At 39.3% G+C, this 27,176-nt stretch overlaps 2 protein-coding genes across 2 annotated transcripts; one reads left to right on the top strand and one right to left on the bottom strand.

The window, feature by feature from the left end:
• The first annotated feature begins 6,672 nt into the window (after window positions 1-6,672).
• svbp (small vasohibin binding protein) lies at window positions 6,673-9,692 on the top strand. Its single transcript, XM_069170073.1, has 3 exons — window positions 6,673-6,807; window positions 7,988-8,127; window positions 8,266-9,692. Exons 2-3 carry the CDS (start codon window positions 8,014-8,016, stop codon window positions 8,350-8,352), a joined length of 201 nt encoding a protein of 66 aa, XP_069026174.1. The 5' UTR covers window positions 6,673-6,807; window positions 7,988-8,013; the 3' UTR covers window positions 8,353-9,692.
• A 10,349-nt stretch (window positions 9,693-20,041) lies between these two features.
• On the bottom strand, window positions 20,042-25,898 carry fbxo2 (F-box protein 2). The gene is made up of 6 exons (XM_069169963.1): window positions 25,797-25,898; window positions 24,812-24,877; window positions 23,709-23,835; window positions 20,991-21,083; window positions 20,777-20,915; window positions 20,042-20,574 (listed from the first exon to the last, which is right to left on the bottom strand). The coding sequence occupies exons 2-6, from the start codon at window positions 24,846-24,848 to the stop codon at window positions 20,440-20,442; spliced, it is 531 nt and encodes a 176-aa protein (XP_069026064.1). The 5' UTR covers window positions 24,849-24,877; window positions 25,797-25,898; the 3' UTR covers window positions 20,042-20,439.
• Window positions 25,899-27,176: the final 1,278 nt, after the last annotated feature.

Below are 27,176 nucleotides of genomic sequence, written 5' to 3'. Positions count from 1 at the left end.
CAGACATGGACTTAACTTAGGTCACAAAAATGATGACTTTAAACTAGACTTGGAGTTAACTGCTGTGTTAATGTTTGAATCCGCAACTAGTAGACTTGACTTTTAACTTGAAAATGTTTTAATCCAGAAAGAAGGAAAATAGTTGGACTAGCAAACGGACACAGCTTGAATGTTTTGCTATTTTCCCTGTACAATTGACGGACTTTGGAATGGAAATGTCTATGTATATGTGTATCAGTGTATATGTATATCAGTTACAGGAGGCAGTATTTTTGCCTGAAAGATTTGGTGTGTCACTTGCAATTTGCTGATAACTTTTGACCTGATGAGAATTTGACTTTGAAGCCTTACGGTTGGACTTTGGATTTTCCCTAACAGACTTGTGCCTTGACTTGAAGTAGGCTAAAAATGACTTGATACTTGGACTTGGCTTTAAGAGGCTTGACGTAAGACATGATTTCACAGATTTGAAACTTGACTTGGAGTTGACCTCAAAGAGTTGTCTAAGACCTTTTTTCAAGGATTTGTGACTTAACTTGGATTCTTTCTGACAGACGTGAAATTTGAGTTGGCATTGTCCTTAAAGAGTTTACTTGGACGTGATGTCAAGGACCAAAGACTTGACTTGGTCTTAGACTTGAGTTGGAATTTGCTCTGGGAGACTTGAGACTTAATTTAGACTTGACTTCAGGGACTTTACTTGGACTTGGCCACAAAGACTTGGAAATTGTGACTTTCCTGGGACTGGAGCTATCTTGAGACTTGACTTGGTCTTGGCCTCAAGGAATTGAAACTTGACATGGTCTTGATCTGAAGAATTGAAACTTATCTTGGGATTTGTTCTGACAAGTTTGAGACTTGACAAGGACCTGACTTTGATCATTTTACTAGAGGTCAAAGTTTTCAGGCTTGACTTGGTCTTGACATCAACTATCTTAAGATATGGTTTGGGTTTTTCTCTGGCATACAACTGTATTTGAGATTTGATTTAGACTTAACCTCAGGGACTTGGACTCCAAGATTTAAGAACTTAAATTTTTATTAGGACTGGGGCTCAAGTATCTTGAGACTTATGTGGGTCCTGGCCTCAAGGAATTGAGATTTGACTTGGGATTTGCTTTGACAGGCTTGAGACTTGACTAGGACTTGGCCTCAATGATTTTACTTACAGTCATATTCTTTAGATTTGACTTGGTCATGGCATCAACTGATACTTGGCTTGGCATACTTTGACAGACTTAACACTGAATTTAGACTTGATCTCTGGGATCTTAGACTTGGTCTCAAACACTTATGAGTTTACTAGGTCTGGGTCCTGAATTAGTCTTGAGCTTAACAACATGGAGACTTAACATTTACTTTGAGATACTCAAAAGTTGATTTAGACTTGGCTTGAGATTTACTCTGACACACCTGGGAGTTGATTTGGAATTGATTTTGTGGATTTTACTTGGACTAAGTGACCCAGAACTTGACTTGAACATAACTGCAAGAATTTGGCCCATAGCTTAGTGAAAATATTTTAGCTTCAGTAAAGTTTTTCCCTTAATTTTCTCACCAAACATCTCTGCCGACTTTGTTAAGGTGCCCATGAGCTAGGCACTCTCCTCTCTGGCTCCTCAGCTACTCTAGGCAGCTCTCTGTGCAGTATAAAGCCAAATCAGGGTGGTGTCAAGAGGACTTAAATCTGAAAACCATTCCTGGCTTCAAAAAAGGAACCTCAAACAGAAACTGACAGGGGTCAGAGAGTGTGTGTGTGTGTGTGTGTGTGTGTGTGTGTGTGTGTGTGTGTGTGTGTGTGTGTGTGTGTGTGTTGTGTGTGTGTGTGTGTGTGTGTGTGTGTGTGTACTACATCATTTACCTGACCCCTACTTGTCAGGTCATATCCTGTCCATATCTTTTTTGTTGTTTGCCGCTGGTTGTTTGCTTTGGCGGCTACAAGTCTATTGGGGTTCAGGTGAGAAGAGAGCAACAGAGTGTGTTCGCACGTTTGTATGAGTGTGTGTGCATGCGTGAAGGCCTTTGTGAGTACAGTAAGCGTATGTTTGTGTGTGTGTTCAGTTATTTTAGGCACAGTCACCATGGTCGTTTATTTTTAGTCCTGAAAGACTTTGTGTGTATGCAAACGTAAATGTCTAGGATTTGTACACACTGTGCTGAGATGTGTGTGCATGGAGTTTATGTGTGTGTGATTTTTGGCCTAGGACTGGTGAGCGGGGTTAGGAGGTTGTGGTGAGTTTGTGTGTTCAGGGCCATGGTGTGAAAGAGCAGTCAGAGCTGCGCTTCCCCCTGGAGAGAGAGTTTAATTTAGAAGAACAAGGATCCTAACACACGCTCGTGCCGCTGCCGTCTCCTTGGCTCGTCTCTCCACACCTCATCCCTCCGTCTCCAGCCCTCTCTGCCACTCTATAAACCTTTAACCATCTCTCCATTTTCTCTTCCCTTACATCTTAACCTTTTCATCTCTCTCTGTCCTCTCTTTCTTCCCTTTGCTCGAGTCTGATTGTATAATCTCACGTTAGAGGGTAATAGGATGCCATTGAGGGTTATAACCTCTCAAACAGCCATACTGTATTGGTTGTTATCGTGTTGGTAAATGTAATGAAGTTGTGTGTGAGTTAGTAAATCATGTACCTGGCTGCTTGTCAGGGAGTGGGACTGTGCAGCAGCGGGTGCTGTTATTATTGATGAAGTTTATGCTGCAAAACTAACCTGCTCCCGAGCAGGTTATGTTCAAGATTTCAGATCAAAATGTATAAAAGTATCGCCTACTGACCAATCAATTCTCTCACCAAAATGTCAGCACTAATCGCAGAAGATCGTGTGGAGCTCGGGGAGCGGAGTGAGATAGTCCTCTGTAGAGGGCAGAGTGTTCAGAGACCGACAAACCTCGCTGGCTTTCCCTGTCGAGTTTTACATGAGATATAGATTCTATTTCATTCTGTTTTTTACTGATATCATCCTACAACAGAGACTGACTAAAGCTCTGAGGACTTGTACTTGTTGTAGCCAAAGTATGTCAGTAAGCCAAATTTGTGTTTACTTTCTTCATATTTTTCTAAAAGTTCAGCCAGATAACGGAAAGATATCCTCGGTATTATGAACCTGCTTCATAGTACAGGCCTCTCGGCACTCTTTCTAAAAAAGATTCTCAAAGGGGAATTTGGGATTTTCAGCCTGGATTTCCCATAATTTTGACTGTAAGTGACAGACAGGAATAACAATTTAGTAAAGTGTTGTAGCATTGAACCAGAGTACTTTATCTGGCAGCCGTGAAATGGGCTCCAGAGGGACACCTGTAGTTTGGCTATTTCCAGCTTCACCTTAAAAAAAAAAAACAACAACACATAGCTAAAGTGTTGGCCTATTAACAATCTGCATGATCGCCTGATCTGTTTCTTTCCCCACCAGACCTCTTTGGAACAATTTCCAAACTGGTACTTTGTATGATTTTTTTTTTTTTTTTTTTTTTTTTTTTTAACTTTAACGTTGTTATTTTATGAGTCTTTAATATTTAGTGTTCTAGAGAAATACTTTAAAAGCAGTACATTTTCAAAGTATGTCTAACTAGACTGGAAAGACAGCAATATTCTCAGACCTGTGTGACGTTATATTTGCTCTTAATATAGCATTATATCCTGATAAAACTCCTTGCAAGCTAATTTAACATTAGGTGCACAATATTAACAAATGCTGTGTTCCAAATAGCGTATTTACGTACTAACACTCATTATTTTGATTGCATAAGTGCATTCACACTGACAATTATGCAACCATACAGTGCATTAAGAGTAGCTGTATGATCCACTCAAAGTAGTCCAAAAATGTTGAGTGTTTAAGGCTGGACACGTTCCAAACTCAACGGTTGCGATCTTGGCTACGTAGTGGAGTGGAGGAGGGATCAGGCCTAAAGTAATGTATTTTCAAATTAAGGGATAAGGAAGCTGCAGCTGTTGTGGAACACAGCACAAAAGTGTTTATTTTTCACTAAGTACCACCATCCTGCTGTTGGACAGAAGCCATCGGTGTGTTTATTATGTGTGTTAAAGGGCTCAAAATCCCACTCATTTCAGGGTGAAATAAACAAAGCCAGCAGATGCTGGAAGGTGATGGATTCAAATGTTTCAGTTATTTTGAGTGTAGATCACCAGTTTTGAGACAACACTTATCCTATCCTAAAATTCAAGTACTACACGAGTAAGAGTCCTAACATGTAAGAGTACTATATCTTAGTATACTAAGGCAATTATGCCATTTGGAACACAGCCAATATCACCGCAGGTTAGTTACAGTTCGGCCTTATCCTTGTGATCTGTTGCTAAGTTTGGTTCAGTCATCACTGTGGGTGTTTGTGCTTTGCTCTTCCCAGAAGCTGCTTGTCAATCAAGCAGCGTGGTCAGTACTATGACGTTGTTCACCTTGGATTTGCTGTGGGTGGCAAGCTGTGATGACTTTTCTAACAGCCTAGTTTGTCTACAAATTTTAGTCAAATAAACTCTGCTGCATGAGACACGGCTCATACTGCAGATTTTCCCCCAAATTTTCCAAACCCATCCTCAAGGTTTATGACTTTAAAATTCATAGATTTCCCGAACTTGGTTAAGCCCAGCCACGTAGGTGCTGACGTAAACAGCAAAGCAGGCAGAAACTTTTAGGATTATCCCTTAAATTGATTGAAATACAACTTTCAGGTGCAGTGTTCAAATAAGAAATGACATTTAAGTTCAGAGACCACATTTAACCATTGTAGCTACTTGCCATAATATATGTAAGTGTGTTTTTCGTTCACACTGCTATGCATATGGAGCAGCAGGTCTGCTTGTTGTCAGCAGCATTCTGCAGAAGTTGTTCTTGGCAGGATATTATTCCGAGGGAGAGTGCTCTCCTGTAGTTGGAGGATAAATCCAGGTAAACCGTTGGTATGCTGCGCGATAAATCTCTGTGGCGTAGCGATGCCAGAGGGCACACATGCACACATTCAGACCTCAGGTTCACAACAACAGCAAAGAATACCAGTACTGTCAGGTCGTTTGGTGTGAGGAGATGATTTCCTCGCTTCATATGTGAGAGTGTTTAGTTATTCTGTCCCTTAGTGATGACTGTTTTTGTTTCTGTGGTGATAAATGTGTTGTGGACCACCACTCAGCTGGTGTCAGGCTCACTTTTTATCAAGATGATTTATGCACTGAAGAAGTACCCTGAGGGAAGTCTGCACAGTATGTGTGTGAATGTAGTCTGATAAATGCTTATCAGTTAACTGTTCTAAATCAAAAGGGAAAGCAGGAGAAAACACTTAAAAACCTGTTTGACTATCTAAATATTCATTGATCAGGTGTCAGGCTATCAGGCTTCAACAGGTACAATTACTGAAGGACCTTTGATCAATTTTTTTCTCTTTTCCAAATGCATAAGCTCAGTCACATACACATATCAGTTGAATGATGTCACTGAGGTAGGCCTATTTGCGGTAACTTAAACTCACGTACATGTGCAGTTGAACTGTTAGACAGGGGCGACATCTTGTGGTCAGACCTGACTGGAGACCAGCAGGCATCTTTAGATCGACTGCTGCAGTAGTACAGTTGCTCTCCAACTGCTGCTTTTGCAGAGAACCACTAAACAGGTGTTCCACCATGCTGGACAAAGCACAGTTTAAAACTATATTTGATTATTTATCATTGATTATCTTAACTACCCATCTTTTATTGTTGTTTTCTTCAGTTCACTTTGTGGCGTGGTACGGTTGTTTTGGTATGCATTAGCCTAATTCTTAATAAGCAATAGCTGATGCTACATCACAAAAAGGAAAATGAATGAAAGTATTGCTTGTTACTTACATATGTTAAATTTAGAAACATTTGTTTCAAAGTTTCAGTTCACTCGCCACTAAAACCAGTCTTTTTCCAGCCTACACCTCTTCTTAAAAAAAATAATAATAATAATAATAATAATAATAATAATAATAATGGGAAAGAGCTGGGTGAGCATCCTTTTAACTTTAGGCTACTGTAAATCATCCCATACACTGTTTAGCCAAAATCAATGCACTTTGATAGCCCCTTCTTATTGTTAAGTTAAGAACACACAAGCTATTTCTAACAGTACTTTGTGGCAAGTTGGTTTGGTAAACAGTAAAAAAAAATATGAAAACAATCCTTAAATATTTTTATATTTTATCGAGGCTGAGAAATAATAGTAATTGGCAATATAGGTTTTTTTTTTTTTTAACTCATTTCTGTATAGGCTATATTTTATTGACTTTTACTCAAAAACCTTTTATGTGAAAATGTATCAGCTCCTTTCAAATTATGGGGGGAAACTGAAGACAAGAAAGGATGCTGTTATGAATGTTGTAGTGTTCTGTCTTAAGTGTCAAACTTAGGCCGACTTGAGTAGTTTGCATATTAGAATTAATCCAATGATGAAAGTGATAAGAAAACAAAAAAGACAAGTCCTATTATGAATTATATATATATATATAATATTACATTAGGCCTATATTATGTCATATCATGTTATAATCATGGATACAGTAAACTGCAGTTTTCACTTAAAAACACCTAATTGCGGTAATGCGCAATAAAACTGTATCAACAGACAGAAGAAGAATAAAACGGAAACGGTCTCACTCGAGGCCGGAACACTTGCACAAACGCTTTCACTGTTTAGCACGGATTTATTTATTGGTGACACCCTGAGAACAGCTGTTTGATCAGATCGCCGCTCACTGCAGCCATTCAGTTAACTTAACGTTAAACTATATTATATCACTGTTTTCTGCCTGTTATATTTCTTCTATTATTTCGGGTAAGTGCGCCATTATGTGGACTCAAAGAGCTCGTGTTGATCGGGATGTTACTCCCGTTAAAATAAACCGTGAGCTAACATTAGCTAACGAGAAAGATAGAAGTTTCCTGACTGACGTTTGAATTAAAACATAATTATTCCTAAAGTTTTAGCGCTTTGATGACTGGAAATAGGTATTTTGTAGCTCGGTCGGCTCACCAGTCCCTTTAAATAACTATTATTATTATTAGTATTGAGCACCGAGAACACAGGCTTGTTTCTATGTTTTTATAACATATATATATATAACATATATAACATCTGTCTCTGTAGTTGTATACGATAATACTCCCAAAGTATTTCATGCTGGGATGAACGGAAACAGAATATTTGGAAGAGGTACTTTTGTTGTTGTTGTTGTTGTTGTTGATAGGAGATGGCAGGTGGAACATTATCTGGCAGGTGGAACATTATCTGGCAGACAGGCCTGCCACAAAAAAAGCAACTCCCCCCCCCAAAAAAAAATAAAATAAATATGTTTCTGTTCATACCAGCACCAAATACTTTTCAGATTATCGTTATAGGACTGATTCTGATGTTTGGGGTCAGTTAAATGGATGTGACACTTTTTTTTTTTTTTTAAGTTGTAGATAGCAGGTGATGTATGTATCTGGCAGACTGTCCTGCCATGAAAAGGGCCCCCCCTCTTAGAAAGCGCGTTCCCACTACTGGGATGCTTTTCATGTTGAGTGTGTTTAATAGGACACAACATGGGTCAAAAGGACCCTAGTTTACAGGTAGGACGCAACTAACAATTCTTTCTTTTTTTTCTCAATTTACTTGTAAAATAACTGAAAATAGTGAAAAGACCAAATTTTTCACTCGTGATATTTAGTCAAGTCTGGACCAAAACTAGTAGGTTCAGCCAGTAAATCTGGGATTGTTTCTGGCAAAAAAAAAATATCTGTCATTCTACTGAGACATTCAGCATAAATAACAACATAAATGTTCTGCTACGAGCCTCCAGAAAAAAAAAAAGACCTCAACCCGCACTCAAAATGACTTATTTCAGTCAATTACACACCCAGAAAACATTCCAGAATTTGTATTTCTGAAACATCTTTGTTGTTTTAAGTAGTTTGACTGTTTACCAGTCAGTAAAAGAGTGTCATAAATATCGAGTTATCTTCAACCCTGTCAGGTTGTTTTGAGTTGGAGAGTGTCACCATGGAGCCCGCCTGCCGCAAGGACAAGCCAAAGCTGAACTCCACCCCGACCAGAGGGGACAGAGCCAAGCAGAAATCTGCACAGCAAGAGCTCAAACAACGACAGAGAGCAGAGGTGATGTTGATCATCAACGTTTGTCTTTTTTAATTTTGATCATATACGAACCTAAAATTGTTTTAAGTGTGTTTTATCTCAAATTCTATCTTAACTCATTGTATAAAGCAACGATGTCTCCCTATCTTTTATGTGCAGATCTATGCTTTGAACAAGGTGATGACAGAGTTGGAGCAGCAGCAGTTCGAGGCCTTCTGTAAACAGATGCAGTCACAGGGAGAATGATGAGGGTCCTACTTCCTTTTTTTTTTTTTTTTTTTTTTTTTTTACCTGGACCTGGACCTGGACCTGCCACCCTCCAAAAACACCACGTATACACTTGCTGTTACAGACACAAAACCGCTCACTTCTACCTTGGTACATTTGTAGTGCTGTCTTACTTCCTGACAAACAACTCGGATTTCTTCCTCTTGAACACAGCAGACAGTTGTGTTGATAGAAGTCGACAAGTGAGAACAGAGTTACAAACAGACACGTCAGGCCGGTGATACTTCCTGTCCTATAATATGCACTAACTGTCGTAAAAACTGACGTACACGTTAAAGCTGTCTAGATCAAACAGGCATATTACCTCTGTATTCAGCACAGTAACAACAGCGCAGAAGGAGTCAAATTTAAACATTTGCTCAGCAACTCCCGAGAGTTGAGAGTCCACTTTTTTCATCCGGTGAGCAAGAAAGTGACGAGTGATGTGGTCCGAGAGCATTATCACATATCAGCCAGTACACTTCCAGCACGAGAGAGCAATCTGGGCATCTTAATGGAGCCCTTGGTCTCACCCATGGAGGCGGGTCCAGTACTCACTCTCTTCCGAATTATATCTGGGTCTTTATTTTTTAAGTGTCTCGGAGTCGGAAATCATCCTAAAATTGAAAGAATGACGAGAATGATTTTCTTTTTCGACAAAGCCCACCGGCCCGTAACCGTATCAATCGTCAGAGGAGATCTTCCAGTCAACAGGAGATGGCTTTTACACAGATATTCCAATTGGGAAACACTTGATGACAAAGGGCTTATTAAAAGATACTTTTTTATTGTTATTGCCTTGGTAAATTGGTAACTGACTTTGTGAGTGAAGTTGAACCTGAAGGTGCAGTATTCTAACAAGAGGTAAAACAGCAGAAATACAAAAGCGTTGATTCTGTAGAACCAACAGATTTGACAGTCTGATCAAAAACTATGCTGGAGTCACATGCTTCAAATTTATCAACGACATCTCCACCTTCTCTACAACAAGTAAAATCAAACATCGGGTATTATTTCTTCATTCGTTTCAAATGTTTGCACAGTCTGTACATTTGCATGTCACTCTATTTAAATTGTTTCCACTACTGGGAGACATGAAGCGCACAGCAAACAGGGATTTTTATCTTCACCACTGGCAGTACTGCACAAGATTGCTCACGCTTACAAGAATTGTAAAGGACAATGAAAAATGTTTCACTGCTTAATGTGCCGATACATGTATTTTCAAGTCAGACGAATGGCCTGCCAATTTGTCACTTAAAGTACTATGTAAATGAGCCATTGATATCATGAGATTAAATTATTTCTAAATTGTGGTATCATAGTGTGTGTATCTAACTTGTTTCCTGAGTAAAAACCTGCTCAGAGAAGGTGGAGCTAATTTCATTTTTGTCCAATTGCATTTTGATATATACTCGCATTTATTATCTTAAACCACAATAGATCATTTCTACTTTGTGTCTGAGAATGTTCCAACAACAACACGAGAATGTGTAGGATGCCTCATAAATAGTTTTGAAGCCCTGCTCTGAAGGGCTTTTAGTTCAGAATGAACTTTCAGTGGGATTCCTCTGAGTCACTCTGAGACCTTTAGAAAAATACAGGCCCCCCGGCTGTGTTTGGAATAATGAATGCTCGTCTCTCTACACTAGTTCCTTTGTCCTCTCTGCTGGCAGGTAGCATTCAGATGGCTTGTTTAGGACTCCACACAGAGGAGCTTCCAGTGCGCAGTGAAGCCTAAATAACAACGTTCAATGTTTCCTGCCCTTGTGTAGTTTTTTTTTTTTTTTTTTTCATATCAAAAATATACTTGTGCGCTGCTTGCAGGGATTCTTGGAGAAACAAAGTGTTTCTGACCCCTAATGTTCAGTTATGTTTAACCAGTTTTGATTTTGCATCATTTACCACGATAAGTGGTGAACAGTGGCTGTAAAGGTCAGTTACAGCAGGTATAATATTGTAAAGTTCTGCTTGTAAGGACTTTAAATGTGTTAAGTGCCATGAAATAACCTGTGTTGTGATTTGGTGCTATATTAAAAAAAAATGAAATGAATTGAATTGAATTGAATTGAATTACATTACCTGCATGCTAAGAGACAACATTAGACTAATACTAGCCCTAATACAGACAAACTGATAAAGCACCTAAAATAAGTTATTATTTATATACTGAATGTGAGTAATGCATAATAAAAGTTTGTATTTCAGTGATTCATAAAGAAAGCTTACCTTAGCTTTAAAATACAGTGCCCTTAAAATATAATTATGTGAACCCACCTATTTGTACGTGAATTATAACTGATTTTTTTTTTTTTTTTGCTACAGTCAAATTTCTCAAGTTCCAAATATTTGCATTGTTTATTACAAAAAAATAAGTGTTTTTTTCCTACAATAAGGCATTTTATTTGATCGTGTTTTGACATAAGGTATTCCACTTATGCGTGCCTTTTTTTTTTTTACTCTGATAAACCCAGTATTGTGCATGTATTCAAAAGTTCTAGTTATTGTGTTTTTATGACACACTTTTACCGCCACCACCTACACCATGTAGGCTCCCTTTGTTTTAAATTGTTTGTTGAAAAACATGGTTTTACTAGATGCACTGTGCCTTTTAGCTTTTTAGGCAAAATAAAAGATGTGTTAATCAATTGTCTTTTTAACATATTAACTTGGCCTCTTTTTTTTTATAAATAGTCTCCAGGCACCTGCGTGCTTCCAACCGAGGGTAAAGGCTTTGTTTCAGGCCTGGAAGGTATTTGCTTTTGTTGTAAAGTGTCTTTTGTATATTAATTTGTTTAGTTTGTTTCCTTAGTTCTTTTACCAGCCACTTCTGAGAAGACAGCCACTGTTCTGTTTTATTCCACCATTTGTTAGGTTTTAGTTGGTTTTAAATACAAAATTGTTTGGGCCGTTTGTCGTTTCATTTCTGCCAGGGAGAACAAAATGGTGGCAGTCTGCATGCATGTTTTGTTTGAGTTCTTTTACGTTTCAGCATATTGTAGTGCTGTGAAATAGTTTGTTTTGGCTCCAATTAGTTTGTTTTGCAGTCGTGTTTTTGTTGTATACCTTACTTTCCACCAGCCTCCCTGTCAGCGCAGTTTCGACTTGCATTCTTTATTTCTTTGGTTGTTCATTTATGGTTAATTTGATTTTTTATTTTTTTTTTATTAAACAGCTATTTCAACCCCTTCATCTTTCCCTGTGTTATAGTAAGTAATAAAGCTTGCATCTTGGTCTACATCAGCCTCGGTTCCAGTTTATTCTGGCCCCTCGATATTATCACCTGGTCACGCGCGTATAGAAATAAGTGGTGCTCACCAAAAATAAATTTAAAAAAAATCCCTTCTACTAGTACTTTTAATACTTTGATACAGACCGAATTTCTAAACTGCTTCCAAGAAATGGCTGTATGCACAGACTCTAAACTCTGACACTGAAAATGGCTCCTGACTTCTCCCTCCTACTTGATTTTATGTATTACCAAACCATCCATATCAATGGAAGAAGTATGACCCGACAGATTTCATTAAGCATGTTAAAAAATGCTTAATATTTTGAAAATGATAAACATGCTTAATGAAATCTGTCGGGTTGTGTGGTTCTGGTCTGGTGGTTGCGCGCTAAACTGTGCTCTTCCTGCGCCCTGTATATACAATAACCCACACACCCATGTGCATCCAATTACTGCTACCAGGTGTCCAAAAAAATAACATTTGCTAAAATCTAACAAAATAATACAACATACCAACAATACCGGAAATAGCTCCTACAGTAGTAACTGAAATATAAAACTCAGACTCTGCTGTTGTGGTTAGAGAAGAACATTTGTTTCTCAATAGTCTAAAAACAAGCCAGTCAGTACTGGAACCCGTCAGCCATGCCTTAGCCTAAGTTCATGAATGACATTAGAAATGTCAGTAAAAAAAAAAAACACGAGGCTTGTCCCACCCTTTAACTCTACAGGCTCTATTTCTATGGCGCAGCACAGATCCAGGTGCATTGGCATTATATGTGAACCGAGCTGGGCAGAACAACGCATCAGGAGGTGTCCCAGTATAGGTGCGACCGTGCAGTGCTATTTGGGTCAAATTAGGTCAAATCGAGCCTGCACTTTTGGCAGCTCAAACCAGGTCTAAGAGCGGCGGAGGGCTATTTCCGTGGCTTCGGTGGACAAAAGCCCACATGAAGAGACCTATCCAAAATCCCACGGACAGGTTTAGTGGATGGCCTATATTGAGAGTTTCATGTTATTTAATGTTGGAGGTTTCTCTCGTACAGAGCTAAATTTACCTTTCGAATCCACAGGTTGGTGTTGAAGTGACTTTACATCACACTTTGCAGAACGCCTGCCCAAACCACCTTCTGTGGACACGATCTTAAGTCTATTGTTTCCTGTGTGATACACCCATTTTGCAGGATCGAGGTAAGCTCACTGCTTAACCTCAACTGAATGAGTGTGCACAATAGGTGTTTCAAGGTCTGGGAGTAACTTGAACCTGATCAACAACATTCAAGTCCCTGCCAACTTTATTCGGTACTCGTACATGAACAAAAGCCAAGTTGTATTTAACATTAATATCTCATCACATGACACATTGGGATGTGCAAGCATGATGTTATATGTCGAGGAGGAACTTCAGTATTAACCCTTGCAACATGTTATTATTCAATGCTGTACATTCATTTTAACGCAGTATATATATACATATAATGTCAGTTTTTTTTCCAAGGGAGTGATTTATCTTACCTCTATCTCACAAGGCCTTGAGTGAAGGGCTGAACCACAATCTTTGATTAGATTGTTTGGTGGTCTTGCTATCGTTTTATTTGAGTAAAATCAACAAAGATTGAAAATGTATGACAAAAACGTTCCTTCTAATCTAATGAAATACAAAACAGCGAAAAATAATCTTTGATTTGATGGTATGAGTTTTCTTCATCTTGTACAACTACATCTCTTCAATAAACTGCAATCAAACAGCAAAAGACTGGTACTCATTTCAATGATCCGCGTAAGAACTTAAACCCTACCTGTGACTAATGGTAAAAAAAAAAAAAAGACACTGGAACGAAAGGATTGCCATCACAACTACTGCCAGTCTAAATGACAAAGAAGTTTTGGATATGAAATCCCTTACTCTAAATTATATCCCTCAAATCTTACCTACATGCATTATGAAGAATGATGTTGCTGTTTATGACCGAAACTAAAATGTTGAAATGTTTTGACCAGCATTTTATGTTATTTTTGTATATTTTGTGTTATGGCCCGGTTCTTGGGCGCAGCAAAGACGAAGCACACCAGGGATTTAACAAAAAGAAATGCATTTCATAATCAAACTTAACAAAAGACGCACATGGGGCGAGGCAGCTGATGACTGAACAGGTTGCAAGTTAAGCACGACTTAATTTGGCACAGAGTTGTTGAAGGACCAGATCATTTCAGCAGGAGAGGCTGATGAGTACGTTGACTGCAGTTTTGTCACTTGTGATAAGGAGCAGGTGAGGCGGAGCTGCAACTCGGGAGAGGACGGATAGGCCCACGTCAGACGTATAATCGGAGTCAGACAAAGAAACGCGGGGGAAACGGGTAAAGGAAACATTAGGAATGTGAACGATATGTTATGTTAAAAAATGCTTAATATTTTGAAAATGATAAATGTTTGAAAAAAAGTTGTATGTTAGCATAAATGTCCTGAAAGAGCTGAACAATTTAACATTTTAACGGTTGAAATCGGTGAGTATGCAGAAGTAGTTAGCGACCAAAAAAAAAACGTGTGGAAGAAGTCAGAAACAGGATCTCAATAGTGTAAATGCTGAATCAACATTCACACAATAAAAGCCAGTCATTTTTTCACATTTCACTTGGATATGGGAGAACGGTGCCTCAGATGTAGGCTATAAAATAGTTAAAATAACTACTATAAAACCTTACAAAGGCTTAAATTATCTCGTGGAAATTTTGTGACGATCTATACATTGTATGCAATGTCACAATAACATATAACCTTGTTAATTAGCTAGGAGCAAATAGTATCAAATCCAGCAATCTCTACATGTCACTAACAAAAATGTCCTTTTTTTTTTTTTTTTTTTTTAAACAAGCCTTCTTTTATCACTTTCTTGTCACTCAAGAAAACTAAAACTATGTTTTGTATCAGCGTATCTTTAAATATTGCTGTTGCTCAGCTGTTCATCCTTCCACAATGTACAACGGTCACAAAGAAGTATACCTCTTTAGCAGAAAGTGAAAAAGAACAGAAGAACAGGTAAGAGGCCCAGCACTTTGTCATCGCTAATATGGCAAGTAAACACATGCTGCGTGGCTGGGCTTGTGCTTGTTTTTCATTTTGCTTAGAAATCTTGTTACTAAAGGAAACATTAAAAAGGACATTCTCACCGTCTTCTACGTCTTTTTAGCCCGTCTGCCCCAAGGCTGGCTAACACAGTAAACTGGAAACAGAATGCGGTGACCTGCCGTAGGATTTACGAGGCAGGCAGATGGGTGCACTGCAACAAGCAAACGAGGAGACGCCAGGGCCAAAGAAGAACAAAGTCAAACGCTGTTGAGAAGTGGAGACATGATGAGCAAGAGTTTGGTTTTGGTTTCTGTGCTCACTGGAAACATCTTAATTTCATATTTAAGCAGCCTTTTTTCAGGCATTACTAGATTTGATCTTTTTATATAAAGATGGATGAGGTGTGTGTTTTGTTTTGTCATTCAAAAAGGTCACTTATTGAAAAAAAGATTCTCTTAAACCATGTGAGTGACCTGCAGGGGGATCCTTAAGATATAATACGAATTGGACCGCCCGTTTAATGTTCGTGATCGAAGTCGAGCAACACCGATATAAAAAGTAAAAGAATTGTCCCTGTTTTACCCTGCTTTAGCCGGCTCAGTACAGGTCTGTACCTCTAGCGTAACTCTTGATTCTCATGTCCTGAATAACTTTGTCTCTCCTCGTCATCTAAACCTTAGCGCTTACATTTTTGAGTACAGCTGACAAAAGAAGTCTGATTGTGTTGTGCATAAAATGCAACTGGATCAAAGAACAAAAGATTGTTGGGATCAAAAAGCGAGTTTTTAAAATTATTTGAGGTCATACTGCTTCCATTTATATGGATGGTTTGGTAATACATAAAGTCAAGTAGGAGGGAGAAGTCAGGAGCCATTTTCAGTGTCAGAGTTTAGAGTCTGTGCGTACAGCCATTTCTTGGAAGCAGTATAGAAATTCGGTCTGTATCAAAGTATCAAAAGCATAAGTAGAAGGGATTTTTAAATGCATTTTTGGTGGGCACTACTTATTTCAATGTGTACAGCCATACAGTTGAAAAATAGATTTTAAAGGAAATACATATTAGTTTTAAATGTCTTCAGTATTGTTCTACAGTGTAGAAAAAAGGCAAAAGTTAAGGAAAAACCCCTTGAATGACTTCGTGTGCGTATACATTACAGTTTGCTGACAAAGAAGCTAATAGAAAAACAAGTAAGCAAACCTTTAGCTAACTTGGGTTTTGTTTTGGGGGGTAAACAACCTCTGTTTGTTTGATTTTGGGGAAAATTTGAGTTAAACAAGCCCATTAATTCTCATTCAAGAATACCTTTGGGCATATTCATAAATGTCAGCATATGCAGCATGCCACTACACCACAATGTACTTTATCTGACTTTTGCAATAACCACGCATTCATTCCTAAACTTTGCAGAGATGCAGAATACAGCCGGGACAAGCTGTTAACTAGCAAACACATTCACAGCTAGGCAGGAGCGGGACTAAGATCTAGAGGGTTACGTGATTGGAGGAGGTCATAAAAGGGGGCAGGGCTTATGGGCCATAAATCACTTGACAGGTCATAAATCAGGTCATAAATACCTTTGCAGAGATCCAGAATACAGCTGGGACAAGCTGTTAACTGGCAAACACATTCACAGCTAGGCAGATTTACCAGTTAACATATTGATCAAGCTGAGGGGCATTCCTCTCTCACAGGGATCTGCACCAAAAGGCTTGAAGATTACATTTCATTACCTTTTTAAAAAATAATAGCCGTTAGTAGTCGAAATGCTTTAGCCAAATGGAACATGTATTGTCACCACAAATAAATACATATCTGGATAATAACTGCATTACCACACACTGTGCATACAGTTTTCCCTGGAGGAATATTAGTTTATCATCTAGGCTTTGCATTGGGAGATGCCTGGTCTCGCAGCAGCCCCCATTTTCACAGTACTTTATTGGGGTAAAACAAGACAGCCGATGTTTCCCCTTATGGCTGAGTGCTGGGAGGATAACTGCTCTCCCCTGGTGCTTAAGATGCTCTAACCCAACCGTGACATGGCGGGACAACAGTTACACTATGTGTCCGTTGCATAAAATGGTAGAAATGTGTTTTTGTTAGCAGGTGTGTTTCCACCTGGCAGGTTAAAGGCCTGGTGAGACCAGAGCAAATTTAAATCATTCCAGTGGAACTGCTACAATAGGGGATTTGCTTGCCGAGGGTGTTAAGCTGTACAACGGGCATTTTAATGTTTGGAAAATGTGGTGATAGCATTGTTAGCATAAAATTGTGGACACACCATAAACACTACTTTTTTTTTTATTGCACGGAGACATTTTTAAATATAGTGAATAAAATTACACACCGAGAATTATGACACTCAAATGAAATTGCAGACGGTAGTGCACTAAAAAAGTAAACAGGAAGCAATTAAAAAAAAGCTGCAAAGTCTGGGGGAAGATACATAGATTATTAGCTGTGTTGTATTAATAATGTTTATCAATCTTTTTCTGTCCAATAAAAACTGGTCTACAAAAGGGCAATGCATCACACACTGGGCAGTACAGATGTGTGTGTTTTTTTGTGTGTTTTTTTTTTTTTAACTGTGTAAACCTATAGTCCTAAAAGTGATCACACTAAGCTAAAACATTTGGCGGGTGACCACCAGCAAGTTTGTTGGTTCAGATGGCCAGGGACATGAGCCACCTGCAGAGCCCCTGTGGGGACAGCACAGGGGGGAATTGGGGATGGGGGGAAGGAGGTGGAGGGTTATGTGGATCAGCTCATGGGTGTGGGAGAGTACGAGACGGTCTGCAGCAGCTCAGCGTTTGAACGGTGGGACTCCTATTGGGAAGACCTCACCAGGTACTGGATTATTTTTGATTTATTGTAATCTTATTTTTAAATCAAGTTAAAATGACAGATTGTGTTTCATCCTTCTTCAAACAGCTTGTTTAAATTTGCCCGTACTATGCCTTACATTCTGCGTGAATGGATTGTGCAATATTTGGTAAAGTCATTTAATAGTAACGGTACAAGAATTTGCGTTTAGTGACCAGAGAGTAGCAAATCACCGAGTCTGAGACCGAAGCGGAAAAAGTAATAGCTGCTTCAGATGCACTGGTAGCAAATAGCTGATTGTGAAGCAGTTATACATGGATATTCAAATCCCACAAAACACCAAAAAGGACCTCATGAAACAGAGCAGGTCCCTGCTTTCAAGAGGTTTACACCAGGAAATGAGGGAGTTGTTTAGATCCTCTGCATCATGTTGGCTGAGGTTGAGTGATGTGACTGACATCCCGAGCTGATCTCCAAGATTGATATCAGTGTCATCAAAGCATTTTTTTTTTAAACTGGTTGATATGAGCTCTACTAAACTATACTTGGCTCCTTTGTTTTACGTCAACTGTCATAAACAGAGAGCACAATTTATGGCAGCATGCAGAAGTGTACTCAATCGTGACATGTTAAGCTAAAATGTGTGCTTTGAAGGAAAGTGATGTCTTAATGTCACTCTCATGCTTGTGGTGACTTAATGTGTGTTACTTACAGTTTACGGTTGCAAAATGTTGCCATAATACAAAGCGGCATATATCCATTACTGTCCATTTAAAGTGTGCAGAAGTGAACATTTTAAACCTAATTACTGTTGAAATGCTTGTTGTTTCAGGTGTAAATCTCTGTGGTAAGGGTTTCAAGGTAAGATAAGAAAAGCTAGAGACAGAAGACTTGAGGAAGCTGAACTGAAAAAGGCTGGAAAATTGAATAGCAGTGTGGTTGCTAGCTCAATATGTTCCACTTGTGCTTTGACTGCTGTCATTAACTTGGTGACTTACAAAGATCTGTGTGCTCTGTGGTTGAAGGCTGACTGTCTGACACAATACCCTAAATGTTTGCAAACAGTGCTTGCATGGACATTGTTTGATTCGGGGCCAATGGAATAGATAATCGGAGACTTGGACTGTTTAACTTTTTAGTTACCAGTTTTAGTTACTTAGGTTGGCAACTTCATTTCGACCGTATCAATCTATTCACTCCCACTCCTAAGCCGGCCCACTCCACTCTCATTGGTTCGTTTTAAACTCTCGTACCATGTGATCCGGGGGAAGCGTGTATGGGGGCTAAGGTCAAAGGTCAACATCATAAAATGGGATGGGGCTAAGATCACAGGGGATCATAAAGACGTCATAAACTACTTTTATAACAGTTCATAAAATCAACATCATCAAAGGGTCATAATCATGATCAATATCATCAAAGAGGGTCATAAATTCCTTCCTGGGGTTATAAAAGGGGGCGGGACTAAGATCAAAGGGCCAGAAATCATTTGACAGCCAAGATCAACATCATCAAAGGGGTCATGAATCACTTCACAGCTCATAAAAGGGGGCGGGACTAAGATCAAAGGGGTTACTTGATTGGAGGAGGTCATAAAAGGCAGCAGGGCTTAGGGGTCATAAATCACTTGACAGGTCATAAATCGGGTCATAAATACATTTTTGACAGGCAGTGGGGCATATCTCTCTTATTACGTCTTCTAATTCAAAAAGTTCAAATTAGGTGTGGAGGATGCCTGTGTGTTAAGCAAGTGATTTAAACAAAAAATCTCCAATCATGTAGAAGTGAAGTAGATTTCTAAAAACTACCACTTCAGCTAATTCAATCCAGGAGTGTCCAAGAACCTCACATTTACATTACAGGATCTTCGGGTAAGTCTTGCAACTGTTTGTATCAACGCGTGTGCATCTACAAATCTACAATCACAATAAGATTGCACAAGTTTGAAATGTAGAAATTGTCCTATCTGTCCAAAAATAATATTAGAGCAAAACTACAGATTGCTAGTGAACATACAGTCAAATACCAGACCTTTTGAAATAATGTCCAACAAAGGAATGGGTCAAAATTAAGAAAGAGTGTTATGGAATGGTCAAAGTCCACAGCTCATTTTAAATCCCCGCACAACGCAAGTCAATACATGCAGGGAAACCCTCAAACATCTTGCAACAGAAGTGTTCAAAAATTATGCCCAACGCCCATAGTTACTTTATTCACAGGAGAATATTACTTATGGATATTTTTGTTCAATATATGGTTGAAAAAGGAAAAGGGTTGTTGTTGTGTAAATATCTGAAATGAAATTAGTAGCAATAGAGGTCAAATCAATTAAGAGTTCAAATGTAGCAGAGCAGAAATATTCAAGTTAAGTACAAGTACCTAAAATGTATACCTTATGTAATGGATCCCCCCCCCCCCCCCCCCGCCCACCATTGCCCTCAAGAAAGACAATGTTACCAAATGGTTGGTTGGTAATACTCACATCTTCAACCCCTGGAGCTGTTTTCTTGCAGATAAGGACAAACCACAACCACACACATCTGAATTCTGTTTTAACCGTAACAGTTGGTTTATTTGATCCTTTTAATTCCCTTTTGAATGATAAACCACCCTACCCACCAAACAAGTCACTTTAACCCAAGTCATTGTGCAGAGGTAGTAGTTAACAGATTATGACTAGTGTTGCACGCAGTAAATTAAAGATGTTAAGGTTAGTAAAGCTGGCAATGGTGTCTTTTTTATAGATGTGCAACATCGCAGCAGAATTTCTCCATCACAAACTGCAGGATATAGTGTACAGAGGTGTGTACTAGATGCATAAGGCAAAGCTGGTCCTCTATACCTCAAAAATAAAACTCTGAAGCCCTTAAACAACTCTAATTCCTTATTTCCACATTTCAGTATTTCTCAGTTTCCTTCTCCTTCTCTTAGTTTTTCTTATCTTTAGACCTCGACAGTAACGGAGCTTCTAGTGACCCGGACTCCGAACCAACCATCCCAGAACTTGGCGTCTTGTCCTCCATGTTCAAAGGAGATGTAACGTAACCCTGGGCCGTAGTCAGAAAACGTATGGCTCACCTGGAGTACAAGCAGAGAGAGAAAAACACTTTGATCTGTACAGTTGGTTGTCTGTGTGGACCCATGTGTTGAATGTACACAATGCACAGAACATTCCCCTCTCTGCATGATGCACTTTTCAATTCACTTTTTTTTTTTTAAAGTTATTCGTATGTTTTGTTCTATTATTTCTCCATTAAAGGCACGAAAGGGCTTTAAAAACCTGTTTCCACGAGCAGTCGTCACTATCAGGGTCCAGAGTCACGGGCTCAGGTTTGAAATCCTGTATGAGCTCGTGGTTCTCATCCAGCAGACACACGGTCATCAGGTAGGTGCAGCCACAGTCAGTCCTCCCGCAGTACCTTCAGGATGAGCCTCCTGTTAATCTGTGACACTTCTCAATATCATACATACATGTCTGTCCACATGTGTTTTACCAGTCTTCCACTGTGACAGCAGGTTGGGCATCCAGCTGCTCCGGGGAGTAATCCTCCGCCAAAATGTCGATCACCTGTCTCTTCATACACAACCTAGAACACATAGGGTTTTCACTAACCAGGAGGACTTTTGCATTGGGATTGATGAAAACAGTGAAGTCACTGTGACATAGACATGAAATACATTAAGCAAGAAATAGACAAGGACTGAGAAAACATACTGAGAAAACACACTTTGAATAAACCAAAAAAAAGCATTTAATACACCGATCAGCTGTAAAATTAAAACCATTGACAGGTGAAGCCATATAGCACCACAGCATTCGTGGTGCAGTTGAAGGCTGTGCTTTACCGTGAGGTGTTCCGAAAGTGTTTTTTTCCCTCATATGTACAGTATATGAATTGGGTTGACAAAATATTAGGAACTCCTCTCAGTATAGACCATTGCAGTTTAATAGCACCACAAATTACTGATTACAAAATGACCTCTCAGTCAGACTGAATAACAACCAAAGATTAAGACATTTATGAAAGGAGTATTTATTGCTGGGATGTACTGTATTCTACTTGATGCTTCACTGTCAGTGGATTTAATGTGTGGCTGATAAACATGTTATTGAATAAATGCCAGTTTAGTAGGTGCATCTGTATACAACTAAATTGCATATATTTATGCTTTAGAGAAGAGTTCTTCAATAGGGGGTCCGTGACCCCCAGCGGTCCGTGGAGGTACTGCAGGATGTCGTGAAAGTTTTGGTTGATTAGAAAAGTTTTCATGTTTTCTTTCCCCCAATTTTTTTCCCCACAAATTTAAATGTCTTTAAATACACATTAACATGAATCCAACATATTGTAGCGAATGGATAAATGGAGGCAGAAGATGTTATCTTTCAGTCAGAAATGCACACATTAAGCGACACACAGGAGCTTTCTCAAGATGGGCACCGGTTCACTCACAGAGCGAGACTAGCCTGGACCTGTCCCTCCAAGCCTCCTGCACACAAAGAGGAGGACCCGCCCCTATCGCTGCTGTGCCAATCACAAGGCCGCATGTTACATGCTGGCTCCGGCAGGTTCTCCGTGATTGACCGAGAGCCTATTCAGTCCCCAGCTTTAAAATAAAAACGTCAATTTGAATAGCTTGTGTGCATGATTATCATGAAATTGACAGACAATGTTGACATTGGCATTGGTATCAGTTGACAAGGTATGTTTATAAATGGCAGTGGCACGGCCACCCTACTCTCTGTACCTTGCACATGTTTAAAATAAAAACATGACTATATGAACCTGTGTATTATTTGAATAGCTTAGTAGTGCTCAGTAGTGAATGCACAATAACAAGGTATGTTTATACATGGCAGTAGGCCCAGTTTAATATAAAACACAATTTTATACAATATATATATAGTAGGGGGTCCCTGCTCCATCTCTCTATCAGTTTGGGTGTCATTGGCCTGAAAAACGTTGGAGACCCCTGCTTTAGAGAATATTCATACACCTTTTCTTTTTGCAAACTTGATGTTGCATATTTAATTTTTAAACGCAAAAGAATGGCACTTTTCCCCATTAATCTCCCTTTAACAACCCTGCAATGTCAAGTGAAAAAGTGTTTTTAGAAATTCTCACAAATCGACGTTAAATTAAAAATTTAAATCTCAGATAAAGTCACTTGGTCAGTGAGGGAAGAACCCAACAATCCCTCTAAAAGAGCTTCAGAAGTTCTCTGCAAAAATGGGAAAACCTAGCCTGGCTCTGCCAGAATACTCCTTACAGCTTCAGTTTTCTCCACTGTGAATACAGTCTGGAAACTCTGTTTGGATTAAGGTTTGCGGTCCCTCTGAAGGACAAATCAGTGACCAGTGTCAGGGGTTAAGTGCGAGGATGTTGAGCTTAAGTTTTTTTTTTTTTTTCGAAATGTACCAGACGAAGGAGAACCTGCCGGAAGGACGACCACCTCAGCAACATTCCAGAAATTAAATCTTTTTGGTGGGCTGACAAGGTCACCTCTGGTGATGATGATAATTAAATGTTGAAGTGGGGAAGCGCACCCCTCCGCCAAGGCCAATTGTCCGCTCCTCTATGATAGCAACAACTCCAGCAATGTTGTCCCCAAGTGCTCCATATGACTACTTGCTCAATTAAGTTAGAGCAAGTACAAAGAATGCAAATAGAGCAAGTATCAGGATTACTGGTTGCTGTAAATGTGGATTGTGATATAGAGCCATTGTATTTCTAGAATGGCCTATGTTTAGTCAGTATTGAACTTTAAGCTGCATGGTATTTAGTAGGCTAAATTACCTATCTCTCAATGTTAATCAAAGTGAAAAGTAACTCTTGAAAATGGCCCGTGATTCAAATCTGCTCCAAAGTGTAATTCATGTATTTTCCCATGGCTCATGGTACACTCTTCCACCAAATTCTATGAAAATTGAGCTGCTGGTTTTTCTATAAACCTGTTGACAGACAAACAAACAAACAAACTGCAACAAAATGCTCTTTGGCAGTGGTAATAATAATAGTTCAATCATATAGAAACTGTTGATATCAAAAGATTTGTGGACACCCCAGACTCATTTGTTGATGGGGCCAAGCTCCAAAACTGAAATGATCCAACAACTGCCCCGGATAGAGAGTGTATCTGTGTTATATTGATTGATATGCATTGATTTCTTATTGTCATGTACTTTAAGTGCACACACTGTGATAAGTACTCACTCAAAGGAGGTTACAAAGTATTTGGTCACTCCGTCGCTGCAAAAGTCGTGACCACAGTCTCCTGGCATGTCCTCCACCTTCCACTGGTTCCCGCCATTCTCTGTCAGCTCCCAGAATTCCAGCTGCTCTGGGAGGGAAATCCACAGTCTAATGCCACCTATTTCACTACTATGTACCTTTTTAAAACAGGTTCACAGTTCAACTCAAAGTTAAGTTTGTGCCATTAAAGGGCTCAAGACCAAGATAGGAGCTACTCTTTTTTTTTTTTTTTTAATCTAATGTAATATTATATGTTTATCTTCAAACAAACTGTTTTGTTTTGTTGCCTTGTGAGTAACATTTGTTAAATACGTTATGAGTCTGAAGTTAAAAACTGCAGTTTCTTGAATGGCCACTTGAGGCTGACTCCAAAAGCGAGTAAACCCCCATGTTCAAATGCTCAATTTTACAGCAGAAACAAACATGTATACAGCCTCGTCCAAAAAAGGGTTATGGTCACTATAGCTAATTTCCCGCTTTATGGCAACGGGTGAAGTTTTATATAACTCACCCCTTTAAATTGTATTAAGGCTTAAAGTTATCCATAATTAAGGAAGCGGCTGTTTTGAGTGACAGGTGTGTGCCAAACCAAGCAGCAGATGTATTTAGCAACTAGCTGATGAACATAGTACAACATTTTCCTAAACAGCCAGTTGGTGATGACCAAAAACAGAGCTAAAAAAAAAGGAATGAATACTAAACCTACTTTCGAGCAGTGGGAAACGCAACTCCAAGTGAATGATAGTGTTGCTCCTTACCTTCTGCAACTGTTTACTTACACATTCACCAAATTAAATCACCAAAAGAGGTACCCCAAGTACCCAAAAAATTAATATTGCAACTTTGAAAATGGGGTACACTTTTCAAAATAGTTAATGAAGTTAGCTCCCATGTTGAAACTATTTGTTTAAGACTGAGCACAGATTAAGCTACTAGTGCGGGAATGCAGCAAGAACATTTCTGAAACATACGCATAGGAATATTCTGTACACTTTAACTGCTTTATTGAGTAAATGAGTCCATTACATAGTTGCAGATGCTCTATGAAGAAAATTACATCTTACCTTCCCCACTAGGATTCTTCAGCAGGTTTCTGGCCATGATTACAGCTTACACAGAGAAGGCAGGATCTACACAGGAAAAACAGAAAACATGTATTTGGAGCCATATTCCTCTCAACTGCAATTTCTAGGCGATCTGCATCCCATCCACCTCCACAAATCCCACATTGGTTTATTCCAAAGTGCAACTACATCCTCTGGTGGGTGTTGCCATATTACAAGGATCACCTTTACAGTAAAGTCAAACTGCTGACTGTTTTAGACTGACAACAATTGGGATGTTTCATCGTAACTTGATCTGGTTGGGACAGTGTTGAGTCAGGCTGGGATCAAGGGGTTAAAAATCAAAACATTTCATTTGGAAGAGGTCCAGGAGTCTCCACAGATTCCAAACCCAAACACTAATACCCGTATCTGCTGACTCACAGCACAGCAGATGGGGCAAAAGCCTCGCTCTTTACATGCTGAATAGGAGGTATCACAGAGGATCAAGCAGTCATCAGACAGACATCAGACAGACATCAGTCAGCAGGAAAGCAACTGGGGACAGCTGAACACTTGTTCTAACGGCTATTACCTTGTGTATAGTATATGACACTCCTAAGTGCTCCTTAGTTTGGGAAAGTTTATATTAGTTATCTGTCTGTGTGCTTGATGTTTTTGTGCTTTAGGGGTTTGTACCCATAAAATTAGTTAAAACTCAAAAAGATATTTAAAAACAGAAATATTAGCTTTGCTTGAAGAAGTACTTTGCCTGAGGCCCGGAGGACAGGCACAGCTTTAGTTGAGCAGATCTGTCTGCATTAAACACTACGTATTTAATCTGCACTTCACCGCTGACTGAAACTCTGAAAAGGAACAGCTGAGTCATCTGACCCTGCAGAGTCACAGGCATAAAAGATGCAGCACATGCATATTAATGACATGCTCTACTGTAAAAGCACACTCAGCTCTAAACATAACGCAGCACATTACATGTGTTACTCACAGCCGAGGAAAGCCAAGTGCCGTCTTCTGTTTCCTCTGTCTCTTTTTTCTGAACAACACTTGAGCTCCTCTGCAGTGCTGCACCCTTGTGACAGAGTGCTTTTATAGCCACGGTGCGCGCGCACACACACACACACACACACACACACACACACACATGCAAAGAGAGGCGTAGCGAGAGGGAGAAAGAGGAGGATGAGACACAAAAACAACCTGATCTGCAGGTTGGGAGGGAGCATGCATCCAGCAGAACTCAGCAGAACCACACATACACACACTCAGCACAAATATCAGTCAGAGCAGACACATAAACATCAGTGGTGAAAGAAAACATTCATTAGGTTATGTACAGAGCACATTTTATGCCAGGTTGAAATCAACCAGAATTGGGGTTTTTTACAAACAAGTGTTGCCATTCACCTTAAACGAAAGAAAAAGCTAATACCAAACAATAACCAAGAAGTCAAAAATAATAAGAACAAAATACAGACCTACGGAAATGAGGTAAAAACCGGCAATTAAAATGAGAGGACCTGGTTGTAGCAGGTACATTTTCCAAGGTTTAGGTCCAATAGTGGAAAAAGCTTGATCACCTTCGGATTTCATATTAGAACCAGGGAATTATCAGAAGATCCTAAAGTCCTGCCAGTGGACAGGGGACAGAATAAATGCACGGGTGCCATACTGTGATGAGCTTGAAAAACAAATCAAGGAAGCATAAAATCGGTCGACAGATAACCAGCGCAGTTGGGATTGTGTTATCTCTCTGTCTCATTTCTGTCTATCTCCTGCCTTTTGAACCACTTATTTAAGGAAGGAGAGATTGAGAGATGTTTTGCCTGTATTATCAGAGACAGAGATTAAAGAGTACTGGGAAAGGAATTGTGTGATTCTGACGGGCCAAAGGTTGACATCAGATTTACATTCATTTAACAGTAGGAAATTAATTGAAATCCTGAACGTTACCTCATTGAGACAATTAAAAAGGGGTGTATAAAATGTGGTTTATACCAGGTCTCAGGTGGAGATGAAGCAGGTTGTAATCGATATATAAATTGTTATTCATATTTTATGATGACTGATCCAAGTGGGAGCATGGAGACAAAGAATAGAAGGAGGCCTAAAAGGGAACCATGAGGCACACCATGAAGTCAGGGGACATAGAAAGAGAAGCAATTATTAATTTGTACATGTTAAGTTACAGTCAGCAGGAACACAAGAAAACCCAAAAGAACATGTCAAATGAAGAAGGAGCTGCAAGTACAATGAAACGGTCACAATACATGGATTAAGGGGCTCTATGTACTGTAAATATATATACAATATAGTACAAATGTGACTCTTCACCTCAGAATAATGACAGCATGTCCATCTGATTAGA

The sequence above is a fragment of the Embiotoca jacksoni genome, unplaced genomic scaffold (genome assembly GCF_022577435.1).
Source record: "Embiotoca jacksoni isolate LCO1_2020_lvr unplaced genomic scaffold, fEmbJac1.0.p SCAF_1, whole genome shotgun sequence".
NCBI lineage: Eukaryota > Metazoa > Chordata > Actinopteri > Embiotocidae > Embiotoca > Embiotoca jacksoni.
The sequence above is the reverse complement of the archived record's forward strand: the minus strand, read 5'-3'. Positions and strand labels throughout refer to the sequence as shown.

Excerpts from the sequence above, each read along its gene's own strand:
- svbp (XM_069170073.1), top strand. The coding sequence starts at position 8,014 with ATGGAGCCCGCCTGCCGCAAGGACAAGCCAAAGCTGAACTCCACCCCG. Across the intron at positions 8,128-8,265 it reads AACAACGACAGAGAGCAGAG|ATCTATGCTTTGAACAAGGT; the intron begins GTGATGTTGATC and ends TTTTATGTGCAG.
- fbxo2 (XM_069169963.1), bottom strand. The coding sequence starts at position 24,848 with ATGGCCAGAAACCTGCTGAAGAATCCTAGTGGGGAAG. Across the intron at positions 23,836-24,811 it reads GAAGAATCCTAGTGGGGAAG|AGCAGCTGGAATTCTGGGAG; the intron begins GTAAGATGTAAT and ends TTTCCCTCCCAG. Across the intron at positions 21,084-23,708 it reads TACTTTGTAACCTCCTTTGA|GTTGTGTATGAAGAGACAGG; the intron begins GTGAGTACTTAT and ends TATGTGTTCTAG.